The following is a 22,501-nucleotide window of genomic DNA, read 5'->3' as shown; positions in this document are numbered from 1 at the left end:
ACGTAATGTAATAGAGCGTGTGTTTGGGCTGCTCAAGTCACGGTTCCGGTGTCTGGACACATCTGGTGGAGCCTTGCAGTACACACCAACTACATGTACCCAAATTGTCATGGTATGTGCTATGCTACATAATATGATCTTGCGAGCTGCAGCAGGACCAGCATAGGGCCAGGCCAAACAGCCCCCCACCATTGCCAAGGCCATCACAGGCAGAGCGTGACTCGGAGGAGGAACAAACTGAGCCAGCCCCAGTAGGCAGAAGGAGGCCTGCCCAGTATGCCCTGGCCTTGGCAAAGAGGCAACGCATAGCACATACACTGGCTCAGTAGGAACCCTGGGAATGATACCCCTCTCTGACTCACTCATATAGTAACAGGGATGCCTAACATGACACAACCTGCTCTCAAACATGTACAGGGAAGTGTAATATGCACATCCGACAGAGGCAGCCCTGCAGCACCACCTGAGGCATGACTGCTATGTGTTAAGTAATGTAACACCATGTACTATATGCACACCTGAGGACCCTGACTAACATCCTACCCTCACCAAGCATCATGCCACAACATGACAATGAGATGATCAAGTGCAATAATTGACTGAAGTATCGCAGTTAGTCAGAGGGGATCCAATGTGTGCCAGTCTGGGATGACATGCTGAGCATGACATGATGCACCACCTGCTAGGACTGGCGTGCACCTATCAGTGCAGGCCATATGGATAGTGGCAAAGGCTGTTGTCACCCACAGTGTGCCCTGAATAGGTAAGGCTCAAAACACAAACCTATCTCCATAGGTATCAGAAGGGATAAGAATAAGATAAGGGATAAGTTGAAACAGAAAAATGCATGCAGTCTAAACTCACCCAGTATGGAGAATGTTGATATCTGCGCTGTAACAGAAAACTGAGCCAAGGCTCACAACAGCACCCTAACAATACCAGGTTACACCTCATACTGTGCTGTACAGCCTCAAAACTTGGAACAAGCTACAAAAGGAGGGTGACTAGCAAGAATTGTCAAGGATAACCACACCCCCATGTTGGTACCACAACAAAAAGCAGCATGGACTAGCCATGGTCAAGTAACAGTGGCTAAAACTGCCCCCCAGTTCATAGCCTGCTACAGACTACTGTCCCAACCCCAGGAACTGCACCTGGCCTATGCTGGAATACATGAATATATCAAGTCCTCCAAACCACATTATATTGGGTGACTGAAAATACCCAGACATAGACTGGGAGCATTATACTAGCTCCAACAGTGTAGGACAAAAGTTCATAGAATCCATAAACCAAAAGGCCCAGGAACAACGTACCACTCCCACAAGAGGGGTAAGCATACTGGATGTGATAATCAGCAACATGGGTACTGGATGGCAAGATGAGAAGTGTATTGCTCACTGGTAAAACCAGACAATAGAGTAATCACACTGGATATACAAATCCTGACCACAGTCCCTGGCCAGAAAACCACAGTGGAAAACATGTGTTAAGCAATATTTGCACTCCTCCAAACTGATGTGGAATCCATTAAAGGTCCTGTGCAGGTGCAAAATATGGGCCACATCTCAGAACCTGTAATACAGCCATTCCATGAACACTGCCAGGAATGCTTGGATTATGCAATCCTAAATTAAAACAAGACACAATGCCATACACACAGGAATCTGGCATGGTGGACACCAGCCATAACCAAACCATGCAAGAGAATGAGGAAGTTACTACATGATAGAGCAAACATAAACAATGAAGTAATCACTGATCAGTAGTATGGCAATAAAATCTGTCCACACATACAATCCACTAAGGCCAGCCACAACAAGCTGAATCTGTGAATCCTGAGGCAATGTTACACCTGCCCCAAGTGCACAGACAACCCCCAACTCCACCCAAGAAATACAAATATATGTGTGAGATGCAACCATCTATCCAAACTGGAGGCTGAGCTCCCTCAACTCAGTACTCCCAAAACTAGTCAGGAGGAGAAGGTAACCACACACACCACAAACACAGTCCCACATAGACCTATCACAACTGCAAACCAAACACATAAACACAGAAAGACTTTCCCAGAGGCACAAATTACAAACACAGCACACCAACAGAGGCCTCTAAAGCAGACACCCAATCAAACAACCTCCAAACATAGCACATGCAACACATAGTACACAAAGCTGGTGTGCCAAACAGTCACAGGCCAGAAGGAGAAACAACATGCCTGATACAGTTGTAATAGGTGACTCCATAGTCAGACACACTGCTGTCCCGCACACCAGACTGAACAACGGAAAGGGTACAGTAAGCTGCCTGTAGGCTGCCACAATACGCTACATAACAGAAGTATGCAGGTCACTCCAAAGCAAGCAGAAATATGATGCAGTCATAGTCCATGCTGGTGTGAATGACATGAGATGTACCTCCCTAGACTACATGAAAAGAGACATAGATGAGCTCTCTGATTATGTAGTCCAGGCCGGTATGACACTCACCGTTTGCAGCATCCTACCCTTACCAAGAATAATGCCACATTACAAACACGGAATGATCAATCATAGCAAGTGGCACACTTACTGGTGTCATTCCAAGGGGATCCAATGTCTGTCTGCTTGGGATGTCATGCTTGACAAGCCACGCAGCTGTTCTTGGGATGGCTTGCACCTGTTACCCCTGGGCGTCTGAATATTGGATAAGGCCTTTGCCACCTCCATAGAGCCTTTTGTAGGCAAGGTTGAAAAGACTGACCCCAGACCCACCACCCTAGAAAACATAAGTGGGAAGAAACATAAGGGAAATGCTGACCAATGCCAGATGTGTAAACCCCAATATGCATGCTCCCAAGGCCATCCCCAGTATGGAGAACATCGATGTCTGTGCAGTGACAGAAACCTGCTGCAAGCCTCCTGACAGCACACCAGCACTATCAGGTTATACCACGTATCATGTGTCATGGCCCCAAAACCTGGAACAAAACATAAAAGGAGGGTGAGTATCCATAGTCAGCACAGACACCCATACATCCAGGTAACTGACAATGCACAAGGCATTGGAGCCCACCCATGTGCAACTAACTGTAGGCAAGACTGCTGTACAGTCTGTCGCATGCTACAGACCACACTCTCACACACAGGAACCCCACCCAGCTGTCCTGAAGACACTGGACAGTATGAATGTCCCACCAAATACCAAACAAGGTACCACAAATTACCACATAGGTGGTAAACCATTATGTATGGAAGGAGTAACCAGGGACCTCGGGACACAAGTGGACAGTAACCTGTTATGTGACACCCACATTGCCAATGTGGCTAGGAAGACTGTCTACATTTGACACCGTATCAGGAAAGGATTCACATCTACGTCAACAGAGGTCATTGTGCCCCTATACTGTTCTCTAATCACACCCATAATCTAGTACAATGCCTCATATTGGATGTACCTTACCTGACACCTGCAGCAGTTAGAAAGACCTCAAAGGTACCTCACCAAGAGGATAAAGGGTCTCAAATATATGTCATATGCTGCCTGGCTGTAGACACCCCAGCTGAATGCAGTCACATACTGCCTACACAGAGGCATTGCATGCCTGTTGTACAAGGCCATGCCCAACACAGGAGTAATGGACATGCTCCACCCCAGAAAACTCAAATCCATCGGAGCTGTGAGAGTGAGAGATGTCAACCTTAACAAATAATGAAATAGGATGTGCTGGTGGGACAGATACATGATCCAGAGGCTCCCCACACCCTGGACCAGAATCCCACTCCATGTTAGGCAGAGCCCCTCACTGACACTCTTCAACAGGAATCTTGCCAAGTGGATGGATGATTGTAGAGTTACACTGGGGGTCTTCACTGTGTCATGTCCAGACAGAGGCACAGCAAAGCAAATCATAAATGGCCATAATATTCACATAGCAAGGGGTGGCAAAAGCCACACACACTCTGGCTAGGCTAACTAATGCCCTAGGGTGGATAGCCTAGTATGAACCTATGAACCTATGAAGATACAAATTGTACAGGACACTAAGGATAATCCCAAGGCTTTCACAACTGATGGTAGGAACCATTTTGGGAATTCACAGATATGCCCTGAATCACACAAATATCACAAATACACACACATATTGCCAACATACATCCTGACAGTTGTAGTGCAACCCCCCCCCCCCCGAATGCAGAATATCTATCCCAGCAGACTGCTGGCCCCCTGACATTGCAGATGCTGAGGTAACAGCCAACATCTACAAAGCAAAACACACAGCAGCAATGGTATGAGATGGTGTCCTGGGCTTAGTGCAACATGGACTCCAAGATGAATGGAATGCCAAACCACACTACTGCTCAATGTTAGCCTTACCACAGAATATGTACCCAAAGAGCAGTGTACAACAACAGTCGTCCTTCTCAACAAAGGTGTTGCCTGAATGGATACTGAAAACTACTACCCCAGAATCCTGAGAAGCTCGGTCTGCATAGCTATGGAAAGGATCAGCATGTACCACAGACATAAAGATATTGGGGACCTACTGACACCGGACCCTACCCAGTGTGGCTTTCTCAAGTGCAGATCCTGCCCCTAAACATGTTTGACTCAATTGAAACAGTCATTAAGGTCACTGATGAGGGCAATGTGGTCCACACAGCGTAGCTGGACCTTGCAAAGGCTTCTATACAATACCCTACATGTTCATTATAGATAAGCTCACCAGCTTAAATATAAACCCACATGTCAGTAGAGGGGTTGCAAACCAGACCAAGGACAGAACAGACATGGTCAGACATGCTGCAGCCATGGCAGACTACAAACCAGATATAACTGGCATCCCACAAGGCTTTGTCCTGGGATCTCCCTCGTCTGGTATATATGTCCCATAGGTACAGGCAAACATGGAAGGACTGTGTCGAACATGTTTGCAGAGGACTACAAACTGCTCACCACATATGATCCACCAGCTGACACAAGCATCCCACAAAGGGCCACATAGAAACAGACAACTGGTGCCATAGCCATGTCAGCAAGCTAATTGCAGAAACGTGTATAGTCAACCCCGTGGATATACAGTAAGTGCCCACCAATTACCACATAGGTGTTAACCCATTATGTAGTTAACATGTAATGAGAGACCTGGGGACACAAGGTGATAGATATCCTGCATTGGACAAACATGTGCTGTAGTGTTTACAGAAACATACCATATACCCACCTAATCATGAAGGTTGTCAGATCTAGATAAGGGGAGGTCATTGTGGCTCTGCAGTCATCCTTCATCAGCAGTACAATTGACTACAATAGCCCCTGTGGGATGTACCTCAGCAGACACCTCCATCAACCGTAAAGTCCCCAACAGTACCTCACCAGGAGTATCAAAGAGCTTGCACAGATGCCATGTGTTGCCTGTGTTGCTGGTATCAATAAACATGCTGCACCTTGTACAATCTGAATGGCAGTGAGCTATGCACATGAGAGACCTGAACCCCAGCACTGACTTACATAGGACAAGCTGTACTGCGTGATCTATAACACAGAAGCCGCCCCCACCCATGAGTGAACCCCCAGTACAGGCTACCCATAGATTCACTTATCAATCTTCCTCAATAGGAATCTTGATGAGTGGATGGGAGATGGTAGCTTTATCCTGGGTATCACTGTCATGTCACAGGTAGACAGAGGCACAGTATACTAACCATGACATATGTCATGGCAAACTCCACTTACAATGTGTGTTGAAGGACAAACACACTCTGCAACTAGCATTAGACATGGACTAGGGCACATCGCTAGTGTTTGCAAATGTACACCTATGTTGTGGAATACACTACCAATGTTGGACAAGCCTGGTTTAAGTAGTTCATATCTGAACAGAATGCAACATGGTCAGATGTGCACAACTGGCCCCTAACCAGGCTGTAGTGCCCACTATCAAAATGTAAAGCAGTGATAGCACTAAAGCCCAGGATACTGTCCACCACAGTCAAAGTACTACCAGTACACTATACAGTACTACAGTATTAGGTCAGTGTGAAAGGATGTTGACAACTGTATGCAAAGTATCCCATGCAAACACTGCAGGCACAGTATAATCCTGTTGTGTTCACACACAAAGCAGTTGTACAGTAACTACACAACACGACACACAACACACAACCATAAACGGGTGATATTTGTTGAAGTTCGCACTCATCCACAAATGTGGTGGGCTGCAGAGTCCAACATATGGAATGCTCATACTGGGCATGCTCACACACTTTGATAAATGAGACATATGTTAGACAACATTCCATGGGAAGGCTGAACTGGGCATGCTCACACACTTAGGCCAAATCTCAGTTTAGCAGTTGGACACACATATCTGGTATTTTTATGTGTTATTCCAGGAACCAACCACATTACAGCAGTCTGCCCAGTGCACACAGTTAAATGACTACAGAGACATACGTGATATAGTGGATCCCTCCCATATGCAAACATCTTCCACAGATGCACAAGTTGTTCATACAAACAGGGAATGCTATGGCAATAAAGATGTGCAAACAGTCTATCAGCAACAAATAATGTGCATTTGACAATTAAACATATGGGTGTAGAGGTCAACACTAGGCTGTTTGCTCTAGGGAATGACAGCTTAGCCAGAGTGTGCTTGGTGTCTGCCTCCCCACAGGATGCACATTCCCCTTTCTAAACACCGATGATGTGAGCACCCTATAAGTACAGCAGGAGAAAAGAAACTTCTCAGTAATGCTAATAGCGCGCTCTGCTAATGCGTCTGTCACAAGTGTCATAACATAGTTAGGTAGGGGTTTGAATCCTGTAAATGCTCAGTGTGAGTGGGGTTGGTGTGTGTGTAAGTCTGTGGGAGAGAAATGTCCCTTTTGGCAACTAGGAAAACACACTACAGGATGCACATTCCCCTTTCTAAACACTGATGATGTCAGCACTCTATAAGTACAGCAGGAGAAGAGAAACCTCCCAGTAATGCGGATAGCGCGCTCTGCTAATGCGTCTGTCTCAGGTGTCATAACATAGTTAGGTAGGGATTTGAATCCTGCAAATGGCAAGTGTGTGTGTTTGTCTGAGGGGGGTTAGTGTGTGTGAGAAAAATGTCCCTTTTGGCAACTAGGAGAACAGACTACAGGATGCACATTTCCCTTTCTAAACACTGATGATGTCAGCACCCTATAAGTACAGCAAGAGAAGGGAAACCTCCCAGTAATGCAAATAGCACACTCTGCTAATGTATCCATCTCGAGTGTCATAACATAGTCAGGTAGGGGTTTGAATCCTGCAATTGGCAAGTGTGTGTTTTTGTCTGAGGGGGGTTAGTGTGTGTGAGGACAATGTCCCTTTTGGCAACTAGGTGAACAGACTACAGGATGCACATTCCCCTTTCTAAACACTGTTCAGCTGAAGGCCATGGCTCTGGCACAAGTTGTCTGTTTCTATGATGCCCCTTTGGAAGAAGCTTGTGTCGGCTGGAGAGTCGATTATGGTGGCCAGTTTGCAGTCATCTGCATATTTGGTCAGCCACAGTCCGTCCGTGTTGGCCTGTACCTCCAATAAATATATACCAAACAAGAGAGGTCCCAGGACTGAGCCGTGTGGGACACAACTCGTAACTGGTTTGGAGTCTGGCATGGCTCCAGCAATGCTAACCATGTGGGTTCTGTCCTTGAGCCACTGTGCAATCCATCTAGTGACAGAGGGGCTTATAATTAAGCTGGTGAGCTTCTCTAGAATGCCCAAGTGGGGTATTGTTGTGAAGGCTTTTGCAAGGTCCAGGTAGGCTGTGTGAACCACCTTCCCCTCATCAATGGCCTTGGTGACTGTTTCAAAGAAATCAACCAGATTAAACCTGGTAGTTCTGGTGTGCTCTCAGTAGCCCTGAACCAGGCATCTGTTACTGCACAGATATCGATGTTCTCCATGCCAATGAGTGTTTTGGGTGCATGCATCTGGAGGTTTAGACTTCTGGCGTTGGGTAGCATTACTCTTAGTTTCTTATCCCTTGTGATACCTATGAAGGTGGGTTTGTCATTTGAGCCTTGCCTAACATAGGCACTATGGGGGTAGCAAGAGCCTTTGCCAATATCTGAAAGCCCAGGGGTGACAGGTGCTGGCCGTCCCTAGCAAAGCAGGTAGTTCAACAGAAGATGAATATGTGAAGGTGTAGTGCCTGTGATTAGTTAGCAGTAGCATATATGACTGCCCACGTGGACACATGCCAGGTAGGTCATATGCACTGTGTCACAGGCAATGTACATGTGAACAGGACAAACAGTGACATCCTGTCAAGTGGGACATGGACATACATATAGTAAGCTATGCAGATGGCACTAGGAGTCCACAGAAGCTCTATAACTATGCATTGCAGATGTGATCAGTATTCCAGGGTAATTGCAAGCAAACATGCATGCAAACAAAGCTACAGTAAACAGGGCTGCATGTAGTCCATTGTACAACAAACAAGCTGTACCAGTTCCAGTAGGTAACACTGCAAATATGCAGGCACTATGCACATGTACATGGAAATACACGGGACAGATGGCTAGGGTCCAGTCTCAGTGCACACAAGTGTACAGACCATGTACTGTCAGGATGTACAATAACTGGATGGAAACCCATGTGCTCATACCTGCAGTAATACACATGTCAAATAACAGACACTGAGCATTCACTCAGTGGTTCCATACTTAGTAGGATGTATGCTACCTGGCCTGCCACCACAGTATCCCTGACATATATGGGGACTCTCCCTCCTGTGACAGTTAGTTATGTGCATTGGGGCTGACTAGCATGGTATGAGATGTGAGCATTCAGTGCTAGGGTGCTCCTGTGTGTCCTGTACCAGTCATGTAGTACTGCACACATATTAACATCCTCAAACATCTGCATTGCAGAGTCTAGTGTGGGCAACATGCCACTTGCAATTTACATGTCCATCATTGTGTATTACTACATTCATTACCCTATCCCCTGTGCTACCTATGTATGTAGCCTTCTGTTGACATTATTACCACCAGTATGCCAACATGTGCAGATGATACACTATGGTACTTACCATGGGTGTAGACAACAGGACATGACAATCACACACTTACTGCATCAGGCATGCTGTGATATACCCACAATTAATTCAGCACACAGTACTGTTAACAACATGATACTATTACTACACATCTATGTGGTCACCCTGTGCATCAGCAACATGTTAACCTGTACCTGCACAGTTGTTACAGATTGCAGGAGGTGGCACAGTTTCATCATATGCACAGGGTGTGAACTTGGTATGCCTGAGTCAGCCACCGATACCACCAATTGACATGTATGTGTATGTGTGTTGGTGAAGGACAGCAGTAGAAGGTGGGGCAATGTTGATGCAGTGTGTGCATGTATGTGGTAGCCCTAGGTGTTGTCAATTCGCATGTGTGTATGGATGCACACAGTTCCACCTCATGGCTGCCATATACTGGTGTTTGTGGATAGCCACAGACTGTACCTGCCAGGTCATACAGATCAGTGTCTCTGGCCACGGACACGGTACCTGTGCCTTGCAGGGGTGCTACGGACTGTATCCAGTACCAACCCAGACTGGGTACTGTCATCAGAAGCAGGTGTTCGTTGACTGGACACAGATCCCTGTTGGGCCTGGCCAGAGCCACATGCACATGGTCTCCTGGGGCGGTCTGATGACAGCACAGACCCAGCATTGCTGGGGCTGCTGCTGGCACTACGGGGGCGGCCGCGGCCCTGTTGTCGTCCGCGACTACTGCCAGCTGCTGCTGTTGCTGGCATATGGCCACGTCGACGCCTCAACCACCCACTATCGCCCTGGCTCATGGACATGTACTTGTGGAACCAGTCTAATATGTCCCCACAACGTCTGTCTATGACATTGGTGAAATCACGGATGGCAGCCGCAATGTCACGCATACTGTCAGTCATGGCTGTGCGACATGCTGTCAGCTCCCTCAGACCCTGTCTGGTGTACCGTTCCATATGTGACTGTGCCTGCATGACAGCCCGAAACATAGCTGAGGTTGTAAGACCTCTGTGGGCACGTTTGACAGGGGCAGTACGCCCACGGATGCTCCCACGAGAACCCCTGGACATCTGTCTGTGTGGTACCATCTCTGGGCCATGCCCATGGCTGCTGTGTGGGGAGGCATGTGCCACAGATACCACATTACCCTGGTCAATGCCCACTGTATGCTGTCCATCATCTAGGGACATTGGTGACAAAGGGTGTATTGGCAGGATAACTGTGCGCATTGATGGGGTCGACAGCTGTGTACTGTCAATCGTCTGACCAATGGCGGACCCTGGCATACTTTCCTGTGCCATTACACAGATGTCATCATTATCAGTACCCACGGCACCTGACTCAGGTTCCCTGCTACATGACACCAGAGCAGCAACAGAACCTGTGGGAGGGAAACAGGAAACACAGTTTACAATGTCTACACATTACCAGCGATGCACACATGCACATGTGCACACATGCACACATGCAAACATGAACACGTGCACACATGCACACGTGCACACATGCACACATGCACAGGTGCACACATGCACACATGCACACATGCACACATGCACAGGTGTACAGGTGCACACATGCACAGGTGCACACATGCACACATGCACACATGCACACATGCACAGGTGCACAGGTGTACACATGCACACATGCACACATGCACAGGTGCACAGGTGCACACATGCACACATGCACAGGTGCACACATGCACACATGCACAGGTGCACACATGCACACATGCACACATGCACACATGCACACATGCACAGGTGCACACATGCACACATGCACAGGTGCACAGGTGCACACATGCACAGGTGCACAGGTGCACACATGCACACATGCACAGGTGCACACATGCACACATGCACACACGCACAGGTGCACACATGCACACATGCACACATGCACAGGTGCACACATGCACACATGCACACATGCACACATGCACAGGTGCACACATGCACACATGCACACATGCACACAGTTTCACACAGTTGTACAGTACTCAGTATGCGTAATATCAATACACAGACACAGACACACCTACATGCATACAAAGAGCACTACTAAGTGAGCCAAATAGTACTATTACTATCAACACTATTACAGGAATTGTTAATACACACTCACCAGCATGGATAGGCTGCAATGCTGTTATACCAGAGGGTCCTGCAGACGTGAAGAAACTAATGTCAGTGGGCACAACTGCGCCATTGTTACTAAGTATGATACAGGTCAGTAGTACAACAGTCGCCTTTCACAGGTCAGCTGCTAATATTGAGGATATCACACTTGCACATTAAATACTATGGTGACAGCTACAAACCAAGGACACACCTCACACATGCATTAACTACCAGTGTACACAACAGTCAACTATACATATGGCATATTACCTGCACGTTCACTGTCTTGCTGCTGCGTGGCTCCAGCCTCCATCATAATGCATGTCTGCTGCTGTTGTTGTTGCTGGCAAACTGGAGCCACTACACTCATGAGTAGTCCCTCCAGTCTGGTGAGTGGGGGATGTGTAGCCACCCCACCAACTGTGGCGACCTGTTGCCTGTGGATATCCGATGCACGCTGATGGACATGTCTAATTAAATCACTGCAGTGATGTCGTACCTGCTCATATGTCCTATTATGCGTGCCTATGTCATTTACCTGACGGACAAGGTCTTGCCACAGTGCAGCCCTCTCCTGCTGATTCTGGCTGGTGCGGGAAAAGAGTATTGCATAATCCCGCACCAGGCTCTGGTGTATCTCCTCATCCTCAGTTGTGGAGTAGGTGGGATTCCGCGGGTGGACCATGTACCTGAGAAAGAAAACTAACCTGGTATCAGCAATATATGTCAGCAGAATTTGGCACACATGCTACCTGATGTTATGATACAACATCTCACATATGTGGCATCTGTTTGTCTATTAGTGGATACACATGTAGATGGCCAGGTATCAGTGCTCAGCCAGCAACTGTGCAACAGTACCTGGCACACTCCATACGACATACTACCAAACCTCAGCAGTCAGAACACTGATTCAGGTCAAGAGCACCTCCTCACTCTGGGGGTTTGTATCTATGTACTGTATGGCCTACATCATCAACTACTGTGAGCTGACCACACACTGATTACCCTGGATATACATATCCCACCTCCACCACCAGCACAAACGACTATAGTGCATAACATTACAGATACAAACTTTACACTTTGTAACAGTGACATGGTATCCTTTCAGCCCACTGGGCCAGTCGCAGATACAACCCACAATGCTGACCCCTACACAATTGCTTTCTACAGACATCTCCGAGAATGCATGGATCATGCAATCCCATATATGACCAAGACACTCTCCACAAAGGGACAGCATTCTGTCTGGTGGACCCCAGCCATAGACAGATTGTATTACAGAAGATGGAAGCTACTGCAAGACAGAGCATAATTCCATAAAGGGAGGGCATGTCTGAGCAGCACTAGTAAGGATCTATTTTCCATCATACAAAATCCATGGGCAACTTTGAGAGGGAAATCAAGAGGGACACTACAGATAACCAGAAGGCCTTCTTCAGTTATGTTAGCAACCTGGTCAGGGTCCATCCTCTATGCCCATAGGTAGTACACAACAACAAATATTTCACTGACACCACAGATATCGAGAACATTGTGGCAGACAGGTTCAATGCAGGTGTCACCTCCCTCCCCCAAAATAAGGCATAGTTATCCCAGCTGACCATAACCTCCCTGTCATCACAGATGTCCAGGAGAGAGCCACCCTCAGGACAGCAGAATACACAACGTGGATGGGACCTGATGGTATCCCCAGTTGCATGCTACATAAACTCTGACAGGAGCTAAACACACATATAGAAGTGCTATGTAACACTAGCCTGACTACAGGATATGTACCTGTACACTGGCGCACAGCAGCAGTGGTTCCACTCCACGAAGGAGGCACCTCAACATACCAATACAATACAACACAATACATTACATTACAATACAATACTATACACTATGCTATTGCCCCTGGGACTACAGCAGCGTACTGTTCTGCTACCCAACCATTGTGACACATGTGGTGTGATGGTACATGCTGCTGTCACACAGTTACACAGGGTGACTCATATGGCATATTACCTATCTGACTAACATTCAGCAGGGGTATGTGTGACATGTACTCATGGGGAGTCTTGCTTCTTAACACTGTGTGGTTTATTGCAGGGTATGTCTTATCTGTGGGTAGGAACTCTTACCTCCACATGTGCACTCTATTGCAGTGGCACGGATGACACACAGCAGACATTTAGGTTGTGGATGGTGTGAGGTGTTACTATGGTTGTTGGACATCTGTCATGGGTGTGACTTACAAATGTAAATCCAGGAGTGGTAACCTCTATGTGGGTAGCATATGTGTACTCTGTGGTGTTGTCAGTCACTGTGCATTGGTAATGTGTTTGAGTGCATTGTCACAGTGTTGTACATGTCACTGTGTCCTTCTCCATATCTGTAGCTGTCATGTGAGGTCCATACCATGGCATCCATTATGTGGTGTGGAGGGGTACACCGACCTACATGTCCATAGCTGACACACCATGTCCGCTGACACATACCATGTGCAGGTATTCCAGGGATAGTGTGCCACTGTGAATATCATTGGGGCCACTATTGTACACATTTATGACCCTGTTCACCCCTGACACATGCAGTGGTGGGCATCCAATAACATATCAGGTGGTTACTGGTGTAGGTGATCTGGAATGTGGTATGGTACTCCGGTTTTGACACTGGTGTTCACTCCATGCCTTTGTCACCAGACACCTGTTGCAATACATCTGTACACATGTGCCTCACTCAGACTTTATATACATCTCTCTCTCTCTCTCTCTATATATATATATATATATATATATATATATATATATATATATATATATATATATGTATATAGATATATGTATATATATGTGTATATATATATATGTATATATATATATATATATATATATGTCCCTATACATATACACATATATATATTGATGTACATATATTGCTATAGATGTGGAGGGGGGGGACACAGAGGGGGTGTGAGTGACAGAGGGGGTGGGACAGGCTGTGTTGCAGGTCATCATATACAGTCATACCTGTAGGTAGTCAGATCAGTCTGTCTATGTATATGTATCTACATATATCTATATCTGTATGTGTGCATTACATAGATATGTCTGTACAATATTCTATCTACATCTGTCTAGGTATTCCTACATCTCTCTCTCTATGTATGTATACATATATGCATATTATATATATATATATATATATATATATATATATATATATATATATATATATATATATATATATATATATATATATACACACATACATATGTTCACATACATACGTATCCATATGTTAGACAGGTATATCAACATATTTGTCTACCATACTGTATACACACACTAACATACTGCTAAACATGCATAACTGTGAAACCTTTGTACATGGCACTACAACCTACAATCAACCAACATTGATATGTGCACATAGATGCTCTCACATACAAATGTATGTACAGCCTTCACTGATAGTTGCTGTATGTCTCCTGCCCTTTACACATCTTCATATACATATGGATACAGACAAATGACACATATGGAGGGTTCACAGTATGTAGACCTTTATAATAGTATTACTTTACATTACCTGTGTTTGTCACAGCTGCTTGTGTTGCCGTCTGGTTCTCTGTCCTGCTGCTCCACTTCCCAGTTGTCAGCCTTCAGGTAGCTGTTGCTGAACAATTGTTTTGTGTCTGCTTAATTGCAGTTTTCTCTGTCTCTGTCTCTCTCTCTCTCTCTCTCTGTCTGTCTTTCACATCCTTCTCAGGGTGCAATGAAAGTATTGCATGTGTGGGCTGGGAGTACAGCATACTTTTGTAGGTATCTGCATATGCCCATGTGATGGCCTCTGCACCAATTGTTAGCCAGCATTTGCTAATTGCATGCAGCCAGTTGTGTACTGATTGCAGTTCTCACTGTGATTGCAGAACAGTGCTATAAAAAGGTATGTGAGATAGGCGTAGCCCTTTCAGATTTTAAGGCCAGGGACCATGCTGTTATGCTGTGGACAATGATCTGTGAGTGTAAAGGTTGGTATCTCTCTCATATTTCCAGGTGTGTTGTAGATTAACATTCCTCCATTCATTTCTCCAGTTTCCTGTACTAACTGTGTATGTACACTGACACCTACAACTACTACTACTGTCAATGTGTGTGTGTGTGTGCTTTCCGTTCACTTTTGCTTGCACTTTGTTGCTAAGGCTTCAATAGTTGCCCTTTACAGCCACTACTTGTATGCCTGCTAGGTGTCTTGACTGTAGTGTGCTGCTGTAGCTTTCCTATTTTCCATGTACATTCACACCTTGGAATGCTTGCTATATCTGCTAGGGTGTTACAGCATGCAGTGTGGTCTGGCCATGGTGTGGGCCTTGACATCTATTAGGGTATTTGAGTATGCTGCTGAGCAGGCCCCAGAGACTTTCAGGTTCATCTGTTATGTGCCTCATGGAATGGTACATATCAGTGGGGTACACCTATTGAAATGTCTGGTATGCTGCAGTTGTGACTGTGGGTTAGCATGAACATATGTATTACTACACTTTTTCTGCCATGCAAGTGATGAATACTTTCAGGACTCCATAGTTACCATTGCATGTGTTACACCTTTCTGCCTACTGTTTGTACATTTCACATGGGGTCTGTGGGGCATCCCTGTAAGTCATTCACTGTTGCTATGTCTAGGATCTTAACTATTCAAATATGGTGGTGTCAGACCTGTCATGTGTACAGATAGTTGCAGGTTGTCCACATTTCTGCCTCATATTTTGGTCAATATCTCATGCACACCTTTTTCTGGCAAGTCAGTCTGGGCTCAAGTCAGAATATGGTGACAAACATTCAAGTTTCAGACTGCATACCCTTCCAAACATCCCACAAAGTGCAGACCCTGTTACTCTCTGAACTGTCTGCGTTTGTTGTAACATTATTTGTAATGTGTCCCTGGTTTTGGGCCTTTGCTCCACATATTTTATTACTTGGTCCAGATGTGTTCCTGTAAGAGGTTGTGGGGTATGGGCAGTGCTTATCCTGATGTGAGTATGTGTGTGGCTTGCAGGGTGCTATAGTGACATTATTACCTACTAGCTTCCAACTAGCATGGCTGTTTCTGTTCACACACTACTATTATGGAAACCCACTAGTTTTGATAGTAATTCTAAATGGCATGCTTTGTGTACTACACATCTATATTCCCTTTACATTCATTCCTACTATTACATGATATATTTATTTTAGCACAATGCTCTTGTATAAGAGTCATGGCTTAGTGGTAAGTCATGCAGACTACGGTTTCCAAGGTCCTGGGTTCGGGACTCACAGTGGGATTTTATTTTGCTTTTAAACTGAGTACAGGACCTGTCAATCAAAGTGGCTAAGGCACTTTTAAGCAGTTGTAACCGGGTTAGCGCTGGTTTGCGTGGAGCTCACGCATGCGCACTGGCGGTTAGCTCTGCGCACACCCGCTTACAACCGCTTAAACGTGCTTACTCTTGCGCACACCCTCGCTATTTTCTTTGAAAGAAAAGAAAATGGGGAGACAGGAAAGTGGTGAAAAAGGGGTCACAAAGAGGGTAAGACAGTAGGGAAACAAGCTTGGGATGTGCAGGAGGGATGTAGGTAAGGCCCATAGCTGCCCATTTCTTCATCAGCAACAGCTGTGCATATGTATGTAATTTGGTGTGACATTTGAAACCTTCCACCCCTGAGAGAGGTGTCAGGACAACAATAATACTTGTTGTACAGCCAATTGTAATTGATAGGTTCCATGTCCAGTAGACATGTGTGCGGAATGGGCAGCTATGTATGGGGCGTAATTTTTTTGTGGGTACAGAGTGCCCCTTTTTTTTTTTTCAGGTGAGAGTGGTATGTCAGGTGAAGGTAGTCGGTACAGCTGGGGAGGTAGTTTGGGTAGGTAAACAGACAAGACAAACAAGACGCATACAGGGGCGGTGTATGACACGTGTGGGGGGGTTACACAATTGATGGGGATGGAGGTTTGGATATCCAGAGCCCATGAGCCCACAGATGGCAACAGTGGAACTGATATCCCCACCCATGGGCAGTTGCCACTGTTCCTTCACTGCCCAGGATGGAGCTGTGCTGGGGGCTGTGTAGGCGGGGCAACAGGCATGCCTGTTAGTTGTGCCACCCGTGCCTCGAGCTGGCGTAGGGGCTCGAGAACAGAGTCCCGAATCTCCCTACGCACCACAGTCCGGACGTTACGGAGGGTGAGTGGTGGTTCTCCTCTGGCCACAATTGCAGAGGGGGGGCGAGCCCCATCCCCTGCAGCGCTTCCACCCGCAGGTGGCACAGGGCCACCGGAGGAGGGTCCGGACTCGGCACTAGTGCCAGGTGCACTCGCCAGCTGAGGTGGGAGAGGTGTGTCTGCTGGAACCCGCCTTCCCTGTCGTACTATGTTTTGCATTATGTCATAACAGTTTGGGTTAGTGACATATAATACCATTCACAATTAGTTGTAACAGCATGCATTAGTATTCCCATTAACCAAACACCCAGATATTCACACCATTGAACAGCATGCATAACACATGCATAATTTGAACAGAAATACACAGTCCAACAACATGCAGGGTTAATTGATGGCAACAGGCCATCAGGTGTGGATGTATGAACAGGGCAGATGCATCAACAGACATGCAAATATATATGACCCAACAGGACAAACGTCCAGGGGTGTTAATTGTGATTGCACATACCATTTTCACGTGGAATGGGTTATATGTGGTTATAGGGTGGGGTGAAAAAAGTAATATTAACACCTTCAAATAACAATACATATGCTGTACATTTCTAATAGCTACAGTTATATACACACTACTGTTCTAACTACAGTTTCCTATATGATAACTATTTCAACTTGGTGATAGGACTGTTAATGCAACATCAATATACATTTTATGGTTCTTCATACACATTCATATCTAGCTTTGTTCAGCTACATCAGGGCTACATTTGCTTTATATAGCTGTAGACAAGTGTGGATGTTTGGTATATCAGACAAACATCCTATCTGCATATTGCAGACTGAGAGCAACATATCCTGATTTTGGGATACACATTCCAGATGCAGCAACACTTTGAACAGATTTTGCTGTTTGATTTTGAATCTCACATGCATTTCATTCTGTCTTGACTGCAGTATACTTTATTCAGGGGTTATTACTACTGTATTGCTGGATTCATGGCACTTTCTCACACTCTCTCACTTGCTTTCATTTTACTATTCAGGATGGTACTTCTAGGCTTTATTGACATGTTTTAACAGTAGTTATTACAATCCTTTCCAGCAGTCTCACTTCTGTCATGTTTCAGTATTTCCACAGGGATATATTTCACACATGTGATTTCATCATCTTCTGCAGCTATACTTTTCAGCATGCTGCAGGTTGTGTACTATTTTCTTACAGGCAGGGCATTTTTATTTCAGAATATATGTCGGACAGTTTCATGTTTAGGTTAAACTTACAGGCTGACACACTTTTGTAATCAAGCAATACTTGCATACACTTTCACACTGTTACTTGCACATTTTATTCCTTACTGACTACACTGCACTCTTTTGCTGACTGTCATACTTTTATATTTCTTTACAGTTAGTGGTAGTGGATTACTGACCTGCCTGGTGGCGCAACCGCACCAGCCTATCGCCATAGGCTCTGCGGTTCACAGAATGGACACCTGCAGCTGTAATATAAATGAAGTAATATTGGAATACACATCTCCATAATATCAGCTAGTTTAATTTCTTACATACATAATTAAATGTTACTTACTCAGTGGTGGGGCGTTGGGTGTTTGTCGGGCCTCCTGGATCCAAAGGTTCAGTTGGTCCGGATTGTGTCTCTTCAGGTCCGCATGGTGGCGACGGACCTGCTCACCAGTCCTTGGAATCCCTGTGGCACTGGTGAGATCATGAGCCAACCGGTCCCACGCCTCAGCCCTGTATGCTCCCCAGAGGACCTCGCCCTGCATGAGTTGGGCCTCATGATTATGGACTAGGAGCCAGACCATGTACCTGGACTCCTCAACACCCCACCTCTGTGCTCGAAAGCGACTACCCTCTCCTACTCCTGTCATTCTGCCTGCAGGTCAGTTCTACAATCGTTTTTCCTGTGTAGTCCCGCCTATGGGGCTTATATAGTCCGTTTTTCCCGCACATATCTGTGATTGGCCATTTTGGAATTGTATCAACTTCAGCAAACCTGCATTGTCATGCTCTAGTTTGTATTCATTCCTATATATTAGCTATTATTGCATTTACAGGTACTGCTGTTATGGCTTAGTTGTTCTGTACCTTGACTATAGTGTATAGTATCCTGGGTTCGAACCTGGCCACTGCTTTTTATTTTTCATGACTGTCTAGACATGCTGAGGGATGTGTCTGTGTAAAGGCAGTTTTGATACGGCTTGCTCAACGTTGCCCGTCGGTTAGCTTGTTTGCGCGGTGCGCAACTCCGCGCAAATGGGGTACGCTGCTTTAAGCCTCATTTGGCTATCGGCACGCATATTACGCTCAGCTCAGTTAGGGGCACATAGATTCAGCATGTTAAACCACTGCTCAGCTACGGGCACTCATTTTGCACCAGTTAAACCACTGCTCATCTACGGGCACATGCACTCACTCTGTTAAACTGTAGCTCAGCTATGAGCACATCTGGCATTTTTTCTTCTTTTGTTACCTCACATGTCTTCAATATAAATGGGCTATTTCATTACATTTTACATAAATTGTGGTTTTATGTGTACATATTTGTCAGGGACTTGTTTCCTGCTTATTTTGCAAAAAAAAAAAATTAGTGTTGTGGGGGCTCGAACCATGTATGCCTGCTCTTCAGCCAACATCTCTACCACTGCGCTATTGCTTCCTGGCTTATTTTGCATATTTAGTTGTTATATGCTTTCCCACTGACTGCTAACTGTAGCTGCGCTACAGGCACGCCCGCGCAAACGAGCGCACTCACGGTTTAACATCTTTACAATTTTAAAAAAATATATAACATGTTCATTTATATATATTTTATGTTCATAGTCTGTGGGGGCATGTGTTGTGTTGTGTTTATTCACATTTCCGTGGACTCTGTTGTGGGTGTTTACTTTGGGCACTTTTACACTTCTGGGGGCGTGTCTGCTTGCAGGGCTCAGCCTACGGACACGCCCCCTACTGTCTTACATGGACTGTGTTAGACTTAGGTGTGATTCAGCATGCTCTCATGAATATGCAAAGCATGCTGACATCACTCCGTTTAACTGCAGCCTCCGTGTAAGAGTTATAACTCTTACACGGAGGCTTCGTGAATCCTTGTCTTTCTTGTGCACTCTGATTAATGAAAGCAAGTCATTTTAGGTAATCAGCTTTGATAACAGTAATGCAGTCAGTTGTGGTTTAAATCATATTGACTTATTTGATAACACACAGCTGATGTTTCTGAGATTATCTGAATTATACATTCTGACTTGAACTTTTTGAGTTACTCCAGCTATTGTAATTCACCTGCAGTTAACCACCAATTGTTTTACACTGCTTACTTAACATCAGTACTGATATATTACATTTATATGAAATCTAAAATGCTGATCTGTTACAGGATTCCTGATACTGAACTAACAGGCCCAAATACAAGTTGCATAATAGGTATTGCTTACAAAAGGAAGATGACCAACTCAGCTGTACAGTGACTGGTATATTCTATGAACTTTAATGTATGTTCCTTTCTGTTTTTCATAGCCACTGGGCAAAAGGTGAACCAAGCAAAGCAGGAGGTGAAAACTGTGCGGCTATGAAATACGCTTCTTGGTATGATCGCCATTGTACTCAGATGAATTACAGGATCTGTGAGAAAAAGGCCAGCCTTTGTTCTATAAAGGGATAGGTAACAAGATTCATCTGCAAGACCTTCAGAGTCTAATAGAGAAAGCTATGCATAGCTTTCAAAATGTCAGCAGACCTGTATGATTTAATGTGTTTTTGACAATTATAAGTCAAAATTACACGTCAAAGATGTCGTAAAACTTTTCTTCTTATTATTATCATTGTCCTTTAGTCCACTTTTTTCAGTCATCTTAAAGTAATCAGACAATATTTACATGGACCTTGATTTCTTCAAATTAAAACTATTAGTACCACATAATATTTTAAGCATGAAATGCATGTTTAATTGTAATTCATAAGACTGTTACACATTATGTCTGTCTCTCCTTTTAGACAGTCTTTGCTGGTACAGCTCCAAATCCCATGTGTATTAATCAACTTCCTTAAGCTGAATGTAAACAGATGTGCAGATAAAACAGAATATTATAAAATAATGAAGAAACTATGTATTTTAAGAATAACTACAACAAATAGTTGCTGAAAATAAGACTACAAAATTAGTTTTTATTGAAGCCTAACAATTTGCCCTTACATTTAAGGGAAAATACAGGTTAGGCAAACTATTTTAGAAAGTTCTCATTTAACTTGATGCAGCTATATGCACTGAAATAAAACTATAGTTTGAAACTGTACTTTATTACATTTGTGCCATTAAATACATTTTAGCACACGTATGTATTTTCTTTTATCACAAAAGATTTGCCATATTGCCAATACTTGGAAATATCTAAATTCATTATTTCTATGCATGTGTAGAACATGGTCTCTTTCCTTTAACATTTCTGTTTATGAAAACCAGGTAGCAATGAAATTTATAGCTGATAGGAAAAAGCACTTCATATCTTAATTCAAGATGACAATAACTGAGTTATGGATCCAAGTGTTCATAAACAGCAGAAAGAGGTTAGAATATTGCATCATGTCAGAGTGGTTCATGGTTTCATAAGCAGTTAATAGACGTTCAGTCCAGGAGACCACTGAGGCCCCTAGTCCAATTTCCTAATTGCCCCAGATCCTGTCTGATTAAATGACGTGCTCAAAGTCACACCAGTAGACAAGCAAAGACTCAGGGGATTCAAACCCTGTGCCACAGGAAGCTGCTTGTTAACAGTTCATAGCCTTTATCCTCTGTACTAATGAATAGACTAAACCTCTATGATAACTGACAGACTGGTCATATAAGAAAGGTTAGGTAAGGTACCTTCAAACTTTGAAGTGAATCATCTTTCTGGAGTATCCATTAGCATAACCTGTTTTTATGTGAGAAAGTATTTAGCTTTAAATATGGTAATGCAAAGTTACAAGGAGTTACATAGCATGCCATAAACATATCTGGAAAGCAGTCTGAATAAACACCTTATGAAGATTAACCACACATCTAGATAGTCTTTGTTGTTTATGGAATATGTCAACATATATTTAAAATTTAATTAAGTATATTTGTTTTCTGGTGATA

The 22,501-nt window shown here is 44.6% G+C and overlaps 1 protein-coding gene across 1 annotated transcript in view; it reads left to right on the top strand.

Moving 5' to 3' along the window:
• The window catches only part of LOC122808666 (CD209 antigen-like protein C), a 739,543-nt gene extending 717,824 nt beyond the window's left edge, over positions 1-21,719 (top strand). Inside the window, exon 6 of the mRNA XM_044079642.1 lies at positions 20,902-21,719. Coding sequence (XP_043935577.1) covers positions 20,902-21,046 — 145 coding nt within the window. The 3' untranslated portion in view covers positions 21,047-21,719. The remainder of the gene's footprint in view (positions 1-20,901) is intronic.
• The last annotated feature ends 782 nt before the right edge of the window (positions 21,720-22,501 follow it).

This window comes from Protopterus annectens, chromosome 8.part0, assembly GCF_019279795.1.
Source record: "Protopterus annectens isolate FY-2018-M chromosome 8.part0, PAN1.0, whole genome shotgun sequence".
Taxonomy (NCBI): Eukaryota; Metazoa; Chordata; order Ceratodontiformes; family Protopteridae; genus Protopterus; species Protopterus annectens.
This window is presented reverse-complemented; position numbering and strand designations above follow the sequence as displayed.